This window comes from Leptonychotes weddellii, chromosome 3 (assembly GCF_054177405.1).
Source record: "Leptonychotes weddellii isolate Sample4059 chromosome 3, ASM5417740v2, whole genome shotgun sequence".
In the NCBI taxonomy this organism is placed as follows: domain Eukaryota; kingdom Metazoa; phylum Chordata; class Mammalia; order Carnivora; family Phocidae; genus Leptonychotes; species Leptonychotes weddellii.
In genome coordinates this window covers 45,838,678-45,851,001 of record NC_138371.1, presented here as the reverse complement: position 1 = coordinate 45,851,001, position 12,324 = coordinate 45,838,678, and the positions used below count along the sequence as shown (strand labels likewise).

The window sequence follows — 12,324 nt, the reverse complement described above, 5'->3', positions numbered from 1 at the left end:
TTTTAATTTTTAGAATCAGCATATAATTCAATTTCAGAACATTTTATGATTTCAAAAACAAAAGAAAGCACTAACAATTTTGATAGCATTAAAGTATAAATGACCAAGGGTGAGGCTATAAAAATAGAGAACTATATTATTTAAAGTTTAAAAAGGAAGTAGCCAATGATCCAAAAATATTAACAACAAAAAAAACTATCGAATATCAAGAAGAGGAGAGAGTAAGTAATGAGCAAGAAATTGAATGACCTAAATTCTTACCTTCTGTAGCAAAGAGTTTATAATAGACATTGTCTAACATTGGTAAATGAATTTATAAGAGAAAAAGAATAAGCATATTCCTTATAGAAGTTCCTTCTGAGAAATATGACCAGGGTGGGAAAGAGTGGAATAGGAGATATAACCACTTTTCATCCTAAATTCTTCTGAACTATTTGACTCATTACCATGCATTCATATTATTTTGGTAAAAATTAAAAGACAATTTAAACCAGTTTAGGTAGGTCATTAGTGCTAATGCAATTCCCTGCCAGTACTTGACTTATTTCAAATACTTTTCAAATATATCAAAGCATGGCTTACATGTATCTGCTAATCAGGGGTTCATTCTTTTATTTACTCTGTTTATTCAAGCTAGAATTAAAAATTATTACATGTAGAAGAGATATTAAATGAATGTTGATGATACCTTTTTAAAAGAATAGACACTTTAGTTAGTTCTCACTGTTTTTCAATTTTGGCAAAGTTTAAGTGGTCAAGACCAAATATTTAAGTTTCCATTAGCGTATATATAGATCTAGAGAGAGACATATTGACTAATGACAAAATATACCATCAAAATACTGTTACAATGGGACGGCTGGGTGGCTCAGTCTGGTAAGTGTATGCCTGCGGCTCAGGTTATGATCCCAGGGTCCTGGGATCGAGTCCCACATCAGGCCTTGCTCAGTGGGGAGCCCGTTTCTCCCTCTGCCTACTGCTCCCCTGCTTGTGCTCTCTCTCTGACAAATAAATAAAATCTTAAAAAAAAAAAGTAAAAAAGTACTGCTACATTATTTTATTATAAGATACTTCCTTTTAAAACCAAAGTATTATTTGTTGGCCTACTATATCCTAGTTAACAGGATTCAAAGATGAGTGCTTGGGCCAGGAAAACAGAGATGTGAGTTGCCACAGAGAAAAAGATTAGTTTTGTTTTGTTTGGCCTCTTCTAGTGAGGAGGGTAGGGGGGTAGCAACAGGAGAAGAGACTGGAAGGAATGAAAAGCAGTGTTTGGATTATCATAGCATTTCTCCCAACAGGAGATGCAGACCTGAAGGGGATAAATTCAAAACATTATTAAAACTGACAAGTATTAAAACTGATGAGCCCTAAATTAGAAACTTGACATTTTATAAAAGTCAAAGGGGTTTCTGAAAAGTCTAGTTTAGGTAACCAAGTGGAAGATAATGGCTCAAGACAGAAAACATAGAAGAAAAACAAAATGGAGGATAATCATGTGTTCAATACTAGATACAAAGTTTGCTATTTAACTTGTGCAGCTGTCCAAAAGGTAGCTGGAATTCAGATCTAGAACCCAGAAAACAGAAGAGAGTATATTACTTAGCTGAAGCCATGAAGTAAATGTTTTCATACATATATACTGCAGGGAGGGAGGTGGAAAGGGTAGGAGGGCAGGAAGTCATTTAGAAATACCCACATTTAAAAGGCAGCTAGAAGAATTCTTACCAGTGAAGTAGACCAAAAAGTCAGAGGTAATATAAGTAACAGCTTCCATTTTTCAAAAGCAATTTGTCACACAAATCTGTGAAGTACTTAGGAGATATTAAACTGATTCTTGAGAATTGATTGGTATTATCATCATTTTAGAGATAAGAACAAAGAGGGTGGGCGCCTGGGTGGCTCAGTCATTAAGCGTCTGCCTTCGGCTCAGGTCATGATCCCAGGGTCCTGGGATCAAGCCCCACATTGGGCTCCCTCCTTGGCGGGAAGCCCGCTTCTCCCTCTCCCACTCCCCCTGCTTGTGTTCCCTCTCTCGCTGTGTCTTTCTGTCAAATAAATAAATAAAATCTTTTAAAAAAAAAAGAACAAAGAGGCTTTAAGATGTGAAATGACTTGGGGCGCCTGGGTAGCTCAATCGGTTAAGTGTCTGCCTTCAACTCAGGTCATGATCCCAGGGTTCCAGGATAGAGCCCCCACGTTGGGCTCCCTGCTCAACAGGGAGTCTGCCTCTCCCTCTTCCCTCTCCCCCACCCCCAGCTTGTGCTCTCGCTTTCTCACTCACTCTCTGTCTCTCAAATAAGTAAAATCTTTAAAAAAAAAAAAAGGATGTGAAATGACTTTCCCCAAATCACTCAGCTAGAACTCAAATTCTGGTTAACTGGCTCCAAAGTCCATCCTCTTAACTACCACATCATAATAGAAACCATGACAAGACAACAAATGCCCTCTTAGAGATTAGCTAGAAACAAGTTTCCTTACCCTTTCCTTCTAACTAAACCACAGTGCATTTGTCAGGGCTTCCCCACCTCCATCCTCGATACCATCACCCCACTCCCAAAACACAGTCATGTTTTTAAGAAGCTGGGACTCCTATTCTTATTCCAGTTTAATCTCAGTAGTATCATTAATGAGATGTATTTGTGTAGCTCCACTAAAAAGGATAGTTATTTTTTAGCTAGTAACATAATGAAGTTAAAAAATTATTGCTAAGTTTGGGTTCTGACATAAATTTAAAACAATGATTGAATAAAGGAAATTTTATTCACTCATCAAACATTTATTTATTGCCTCTTATGTACCAAGCACTAGGGATAAAATGGTGTTTAAAAACAGATTCTAGGGGTTCCTGGGTGGCTCAGTTGGTTAAGTGTTGGCGTTCGGCTCAGGTCATGATCCCAGGATCCTGGGATCAAGTCCTGCATCAGGCTATCTGTTTAGCAAGGAGCCTGCTTCTCCCTCTCCTTCTGCCGCTCCCCCTGCTTGTACTCTCCCACGCTCTCTCAAATAAATAAATAAAATCTTTTTTAAAAAAATTAAAAAAAAAAGATTCTAAAGCTATGCCTCACAACCAACATTATTAGAGTTGCTTTATTTTTGTCTTTCCTTAACTGATGCTGTAAGCTACTTAAAAATTTTAATTTATTACATAGTATCCTGTAATACTGTGTTCCTTAAGAGAGGAGATAAGTAATACCTATAACACAAAATATTCCTCTAAGTTTGAAAACTTAATTTTCTAATTATTTCAATAATGGCCTGTATCTCAGTCCAGAATCCCTGTATGATTCTTGTGGCACTCTCCTCACCAACAATGCCTTCATTCTTAGCGAATCAAGACCTAATTCAACATATACAGGGCAGTAATTTATATCACTTTCCCATTAACTTGGGAATCAAATCCAAAATTTGACACTAAAATGTACAGTAAGACAAATCTTATAATGACACCTTCATGTCAGATATTTTTACTGTTTTAAAAAACACAGAATAGCTTTTAAATGGAAATACCCAACATCAGAACAAAGGGGGGTAAATTAAAATATTTTAAATATTTCATAAGAAATGTTTTAACATACATACACCTGAACATTTCCTTAAAATGCCCCTTAGAATTTCTTGGACAAAACAATCTTTACCTGTTAAAAAAATAAGAAGTTTCTACTATTTTCTTTATCCAGGAAAATAACAGATTTCCCTCAATACGCTCATAAGAAACAGGGAACAAATTATACACCCATCTGGCAGTCACACTTTCAAAATACTAGAAGATATCAAGTTATAGATAAATTAGATAATCTCTCAGCTCAGAAATGCCTTCCTTAATCTAAAATTAAATAAGAAAAATAACTCTATTAGACACTCAGTAAGTGCTGCTATAATTATAAAACTGTATCACTTTTATTCAGTTGACTTTTACCTAATCAGCTGCTTTGAAGCCTATGGGGCATCTAGTTCAAAATCACGACTCAGAAAACAAAACAAACAAAAAAACAAAAACAAACAAACGAACAAAAAAACCATTCCTTGATCCAGACTTTCCCTAAATCCAGAATTGGGAGAGTACGAAAGTTCTTACCAGGTCACAAAGGGGCCTGAGCAAGACAGTAAAACTGACTCAGCAGAGCCCAACATCATCACTGTTAAAGCTATGTTAGGCACCAATCTGGCTTTATCTGTCAGCAGTGTCCTCCCTTTGTTAGAATATCAGATGACCAACTATCTGTGAGCACATAGGTAGCCTTTTTATAAGAATCTAATCATGGAAACTTCAAAATAAATTTGTGTTTAATTTTCACCAAGACGATATTTTTATGATTGCCTTTTCTGAAACTGGGGACAAGTGGTGCTTATCTGTCAAAACAGAAACAGTGCTAACCAGTAATTCTCCCTGATCCGTGAGATAAAGTAAGCATGCTCTGTGGCACATACTTATACAATGACTCAAAGACCCAAATACAAAGGAAAAAACCCGACTATGATACTAATACCATTTCTTCAGTATACCTAACAGCCAGAAATCTGCAAGTTTCTATCATTCCCAGATGCTACTACCATTCCCCGTCCTTAAACCTCCATTAACTACTCCTATGAAATTAAAAAATAACAAAACTCAACTCATTTCTCATTTCCTGACCCAAGGTTGCCAGGAACTTCTCACCAGGATTTTAGAAGGCTCAGATCAAAACTAAGATCACAGAACTTCATAAATACCTAGTACACAGTACTTTAGTAGGCAAAAAACAATAGAATAGCATTACACAGAATAGTTGTAAAGGCTATATGACAAAACTCAGACTTTGCATACAGAACAACCAGAGTAAATTCTACAAGCAGCATAATATTCAACAATACTATACAACTGATTTCATAGGTTAAACAAAAAATTACCACATGACCCAGCAATTCCACCTCTAAGTATACATATCCAAGAGAAATGAAAACATAAGTTCACACAACAACTTTTACATATATGTTCACAGCAGCATTATTCATAACAGTAAAAAAAAGCAGAAACAACTCAAACATCTATCAATTGGTGAATGGATAAATAAAATGATATACCCATACAATGGAATATTTTTTGGCAATAAAAAGAAATGAAGTACCGATATATGCTACAACTTGGATAAACCTTAAAAACATTATGCTAAATGAAAAGAAGCCAGTCACAAAAGACCACATGTTATATGATTCTGTTTATATGAAATATTAAAAATAGGCATACAGAAAGAAAGCAGATTACTGTTTGTCTAGGGATGGGGGACTGGCAGGAGTGAATGTTAACAGGTCTGGGGTTTCTTTTTGGGGTAATGAAAATATTCTAAAATTGTGGTACTGGAAGCACAACTCTGTGGATGTACTAAAAACCCACTGAATTGTACACTTTAAGTGGGTAAACCATGTGTGTGAATCACACCTTAATAAAATTGTTACTTTAAAAAATCAATTTTGTGCTGCGGAAATTGAGAAGGAAAGTAAAATTATTAAAAAACAAAAAACAGCAGCATTATTATAAAGTTTGCCCCACAAATCAGGAAGAGCAAAGATTCTTAATTTGTTACAAAAACAGTGAACATGTACTTAATCAGACCTTGATAATTTTCTAAAAAAAGACCTCATATTTAGGAACTATGCTTATTTTCACATGGAACTTTACACACACACACACACACACACAAATTAAACTTAAATGATTCTCTGAAGAGCTCATATCACAGAGATTTTATGAGCCAAGAGAAAAAAAGTATATATGAAACTAAATGTAGGACAGATTTTCATTATAAAATTTCTCTCATTCATAGTGAGTATATTATGTCAGATGAGTCAGCTAATTAATGTCAATAACTAAAAAAGAATTCTCCACACAAATAATGGTGTTCTTAAGAAGTGTATACACTGGGGCGCCTGAGTGGCTCAGTTGGTTAAGTGACTGCCTTCAGCTCAGGTCATGATCCTGGAGTCCCAGGATCAAGTCCCACATCGGGCTCCCTGCTCAGTGGGGAGTCTGCTTCTCCCTCTGACCCTCCCCCCTCTCATGTGCTCTCTCTCATTCTCTCTGTCTCAAATAAATAAATAAAATCTTTAAAAAAAAAAAAAAAAGAAGTGTGTACACTGAATCACCCATTCTGTAATCAGGAACTAATTGTGATACCTTAATATACCAATTACAAAACACATGTTTTGTAAACTATTAACCCGTACTCACAAGAAACACAGACTTTTCTTAATTCTTTAAAAAGCACTTTACCAGACTTTATTAATTCTGACTGGTGTTCTACCTCTACATTACAATATTTTTAAGTAAAAGGTGATACCAACAGGTAAAATATGAATCTTCATTAACTATACTTGATTTGAGGAAACCAAAAGATGACAAAATATTTTTTAAACAGTTTCTTAAAAGTACGGAGACCGTATGTAAGAGGAAATTTCTAGACTAAGTTTGTACATAAAGAAAAAGCAAAGATTATAACATGAGACTACAAAAGTAAAAAATTTAAAGAGAAGACATGCAGAAAGATTCCAAGTCAACAAAAAGACCATGGTGAGATAAAATTAGCTCTAATTTTCTAAAATTAGTTACTTACAGAAAGTATTATAAAGAACCCCTAAAGATTATGTAAACATATCAGGAAGACTCTGGATACAACTATATTTTATATACTAATAAAAACTATTTTTCCTATTATTGTAGGAAAAATAAAGATCCTACACCATCACCTTGTTATATTATTTTTCAGAAATGTTTGTCTCAATTATAAAAATACTAAAGAAACAAATGTATTTTAGAATAAACACAGCTAATTACTAAAAACAGTACAAGTTCTATGAAGACATTTACTAATTTCAAAATAAAGTTTATGACTATAAGGAAAAACTCCCCAACTAGTCATGCAAATATCTGGAATATATACATTTCTATTACCTTACCTTCTGTCGCAACTTGAAAGAGAAGAAAGTGTGTAAGAAATTAAGATCTTATGTTTTCTAAAGAGTGATGTAGTTCAGAGTCATTTTTTCCAGTTTAGAGATAATATTGTTCCTAAAAGCCCTTAATCAATGTACATAATTGGTATACCAAAATATAAAGAATTAGACAAATAAGAACTACTTCAACATTACGCTAACCATTACTTTCCCTACAGATGGCTAAAATCAAGTAATACAAAAATTTCTATGACTTACATTGTTGTTGCGAGTTTCTACAGCAGGGAACTTTCTGACTATGAATTTCACAGCAGATTCCAGGTTTTTGTCAATAAGGTAGGATGGTTTTGCCTTGGGATCTCCACATGCCTATAAAACAACAGTAATAAAAAAGTGAAATGCATCCTTGTTCTAAAACCAAGTAATAGCAAATCTGTAATCAGAAATCAGAGATATTTATTGTTTTTGGTGAGCAGGTGATAAAATGAATAGGCAAAGTGCAGGGATTGTCACAGCTGAAATATGCAATGGGAGACAGTACAGAGATGTTCTTCTACTGAAAAAAATGCATGGAAAGTTTCAAAGCAGTTAGCGCAGAACAGCAGTGAAGGAAAAAGCTCAAACCTAAAAAAAAAGAAAAAGAAAAAAAAAGTCTTGGTTTGAGGTAGGATTGTATTCATCTGAAGCTAATAAAATATTACAAAATTAAATATTCAGAAGAGTACTGGAAATGTTTCTTTCTAAGTGTTATAAAATAAAAGCTTATGTTTAGATGTCTTTTCCAAAATGTTTTCCTCATTCACTTTAAACATTTTAATACGAGAGCCCTAGTTCAAAAGAACTGGAAGCTGCTAAAATTGTCTTTATAGTACTAAAGTGTGTTGCCTATTCCTCTGAACATCTGAGTTACTACAACAGTATTTTTCCATCATACCAGCAGCACTTCAAACAATGAATCTACATCTGTTCTATATCTCATAAGCACAGAATAAATGGGAATGTTTACATTTTGACCACATCAGCCATACAGCATTCTCTGTAGTAAACTGTAAAGCATTATACAAATATCAAGTATTATCATTAGAAAGAACTTTTTATCTGAACTATTAGCAATACCAAATATAACTGATACTATTCAGTGTTTCGTTATGTGACATTTAATTAACTGCGTGCTAGTGAGATGTTATTTCTTAGGGAATTACTAAAATTATAACATTGCTATTTAACTTCTCATTGCATTTTTTAAAAAAATGTGTCCTTTGAAAAAGTTTTCTCTCTCTACTATGTGTGAGGAAATATATTGCAATTTAATGTTTTTTTCATTGTTTACTATGGCTATGTTGTGAATTGCAGAAAGAGAAGTTATGAAACATGAAACTGATCTGAAAGCGGGCAAGCGGGCAGAGGGAAGGTGAAAAGCTTTGCAAACCTTCCAAACTTGTCCTTGCTGGGGAAGCATTGTAATAAAAAGAGAGAAAATTACGTGTAAACAATGATTGTCAAACTATGACATACGTTTCAGTAGAGAACTTATGCACCGCAGACTATGAATAACGAAACAAGATTAGAACTATATGGTGCTACATATTTAAAGGTATCCTAAGTAGCGAGTTTAGTATACAATAGATTTATAGAGTTTATACTATTCATATATATTTAAATACTACTGTGTAAGTGTACAACCATGTCAGTTTCTTGGTGCTCTTCCTAAATAAACTTAAAATAATACTAGAAGGAAAAAGGAAGACTACATGCAACTATAAAAATAGGAGCAAAACCGTCAGTGAAATTTTACATACCTTAAAAAGAAACGGTAGCCAAGAATAAAAATAAATCGTTATTGAATGACTTTTGCACTTCAGCTCAAATTGAAACTACTTTTCAAATATCACCTAACTCCCTTCCAAGCCAAAGTATAAAAATCAATGCAAACATTCCTGTATTTTCCAAATGGAATTAGGAATGCAGTAAGAATTCTCTTAATGCTCAAACATAAGTAGATAAAATTAACTTAAGCAATTTAGAACTTCATAATCCTTAACCAGATTGACACAAGACAACTATGCAAATTCCATTTCAACATCAATACTAAAATACATCTGACTTTTCCTCAGAGTAGACTATCATTTGTTTAAAATATTATTTCTCATAAACTAATCTGCCAATTAATCCAATTCCCAAAAAATATTATACTATATAATAACTAAGAACCACATACTAAGAATTTGTCCAAATAGAAATAGCTACAGATTAGCATTTCCTTACACCAATGATACAATGAAAATCAAGTTCCCTAAATATGCCCGAGGTGGTACAGAATTCTAAAGTGATTCCAAATTACATTCAGTTTTTTATTTTTTTATTACATTCAGTTTTTTAATGTTATGTTTTATCTTCCATATTCTAATATTTAAAAATTTAGCTATCCATTCTAACAATATTAGTGACTATCGAATAATGAAAATATGAGACTACCATACATATTTCCCATGATCACAAATTTTACTGTATAAGAATTTAATCAAATATCTGAAAACACAAACGTATTCTCATATATACAGATGCATGTATATATATGAGGAACTCTTCCTTCTTACACTGAAAACAAAAAGAATGAAATTTCATTTCAATGGAAAAGTAAATGGTTGTATAATCTTTCCTTGGAATTGATTTACCTTTTTCCACACTGCTCAATAAGCCATATCTAAACATACTACACCGGGAGGCAGAACAGACTCTAGACTAAGACTTACTGGGTTTCAATCTTTACCACTTCCAATCCATAGGACCTTGAATATATTACAAAATATCTCCTAGTCTGTTTTTTCACGTTTAAATGGGGAAATTAGTACTTACCTCATAGAGTCATTATGAGGATTAGAAAAGAGATAAACCATGTACAGTATTTAGCAGAAGGGCTAGCACATACGTGCTCTAAAATGCTAAAAATGTTAGCTGTTGTCAATAACAGCCTCAATAATTATAATTACCCAAGTAAAAGTCTCATATGAGTAATAACTGCAAAACAGTCTTTATCATAGTATATAGAACTAACAAAAATGACAATTCCCTTTTCCAATCACACATTTCCTTCATTTGTTCTCTAAATGCCAAATATGTTGTACTCATAGAAAGAGTTTAGTCTAGTAGTTAAGAACATGAGTTCTAAGATAGGCTGTCCATATTCATATCCTAACTCCATCACTTCTTAACTGCATAACCATAAGCAAGTGATTTTACTCCTCTGTGCCTCAGTTTTTCCATCTGTTAAATAGGTTGATAATAATTGCAATTTACCCTAAAAAGTTTTTAGGCCCATTACGTGTGCACATGCATGCGCGTGTGCAGTTTACATAGGTATCTGGAATACCATGAGCACTCAAAAATGCCAATAAAACATACATGGCTCATAGATACTATACAGAAGTACTAGCTCCTATTTTATTTTTTCTGAAATCAACCTGCTTGATTTATTTACTTAATACCAACAGAGACACTGTGTAAGGAACACTCAGGCCAAAAAGAAAAAGTACAAGAAAAAAAAAAAAAAAAACAATGAGTTGACTAAAAGCTAATATCTAAGTAATTAACATCTGTCAAAAAGCCATACTTAATAATTCAATTAAAAAGGGTTTCCTGGGCGCCTGGGTGGCTCAGTTGGTTAAGCGACTGCCTTCGGCTCAGGTCATGATCCTGGAGTCCCTGGATCAAGTCCCACATCGGGCTCCCTGCTCGGCAAGGAGTCTGCTTCTCCCTCTGACCCTCCCCCCTCTCATGTGCTCTCTCTCATTCTCTCTCTCTCAAATAAATAAATAAAATCTTTAAAAAAAAAAAAAAAAAGGGTTTCCTCCTGGGACGCCTGGATGGCTCAGTCGGTTAAGCGTCTGCCTTCGGCTCAGGTCAGGATCCCAGGGTCCTGGGATCGAGTCCCGCATCGGGCTCCTTGCTCAGCGGGGAGCCTGCTTCTCCCTCTGCCTGCCTCTCTCCCTGCTTGTGCTCTCTCTCTGACAAATAAAATCTTAAAAAAAAAAAAAAAAAAAAAAAGGGTTTCCTCCTATACCGATGCAGTATAGCAAAATTCCAACTAACCACATGTCTCAGTTTATAAAAATTAATATTCTTCTCCACCCTCACTCAAAGCATTTTCAGGACACAGAGGACAAAGAAATCATAAAACAACAACCTATATTTCAAAAACATTGTCTGCATTGGTACACCTGAAACTCTACCTCATCCTAGTGTAACTACACTATTACATAAAATTAATCTTTCACTCTCAAAAGTATCACCCTTTGAAGTACCACATTTAAGAAAACAACATATACTACTATATTTAATTAACAAATTTTATCAGAAAGGCTTACCAAAAGGCCTAAATCAAATAAAACTTTTGAATACTTCTATCTCCCCCACACCAAAAAAGAAAAAGAGAAGAAGGAAAGATGAGTACAGGGCAAAATTGCATCTAAATAACTGAACCTTACAGTCCTACCAAAAAAAAAATTTTTTTTGCATAATTGGCTAAAAGAGCTATTTCACTAGACAAAAAGGAAACCATTTCTGAACCAAAGAACTTAAAAAAACAACAAAAAAAATCCCACAATCCCAAAACCGTGTATTTTATATTATCTTGACTCAGCATGCTTTCATAATGCATAAAATACTGTAATTTAAAATTCCAGATCTAAAGGAAATTTAATATTTATGTACTTAAATTTCCAGTTCTCACGATTGCAACTTTATTTTCTATGAATATTCTACTTATCTTTAAATTCAACAAAGTTATGACTATTTAATGTGGAAGATCAAACTGCACTAATGTTAAAGGGAATACTTAAATATAATAATTAAATCTGTCCCTGAGTCAAGGAGCACAGCCCACTTGACTTCCTGGCAAATTGTTTAATCTCTGAACCTCAGTTCTCTAATTTATAAAATTAAGGGGACTAAAATACTACCTATTCGCAGGGTAGGTTATTCAGATTTTTAAAAGACAAAATGCACATAAAGTGCTTATTCCAATGACTGGTATGTAAATACCTAATAAATTCTAAATAATAACCTTCTATTTTTTTAAATAAATTTCTCAAAACACATGGATATCTAGTGAGTTCCCAATTATCAAAGTAAAATTTTCCATTTAACCTATTCTAACTCAGTATTAATTATCAATCAACATCTCCAAGTTCATTTTTTTTTTCACAAAACATAAGTATAATATTATTACCAAAAATAAAGAACAGAGATGTTTTAGAAGACCACATATTTTATCCAGGCCACAAAATAAACATCTTTGACTAGAAACCTCAAGACCAGACTTTATGTGATTTCAAAGTATAACTCTAAAACAAATTTTTCTGCCAATCTACCACCAAAACCCGTTCTCAAGTCCTT

At 33.8% G+C, this 12,324-nt stretch overlaps 1 protein-coding gene across 5 annotated transcripts in view; it reads right to left on the bottom strand.

The window, feature by feature from the left end:
• The window catches only part of NCKAP1 (NCK associated protein 1), a 102,776-nt gene that overhangs the window by 79,312 nt on the left and 11,140 nt on the right, over nucleotides 1-12,324 (bottom strand). For 3 of the 5 annotated variants that reach the window (XM_081814026.1, XM_081814030.1, XM_081814027.1), the window contains exons 2-3: nucleotides 8,360-8,377; nucleotides 7,189-7,299 (exon numbers count right to left, since the gene is read on the bottom strand). In XM_081814026.1, the coding sequence (XP_081670152.1) occupies nucleotides 7,189-7,299; nucleotides 8,360-8,377 (129 nt within the window). The remainder of the gene's footprint in view (nucleotides 1-7,188; nucleotides 7,300-8,359; nucleotides 8,378-12,324) is intronic. The other 2 variants (XM_081814028.1, XM_081814029.1) reach the window with 1 other exon arrangement.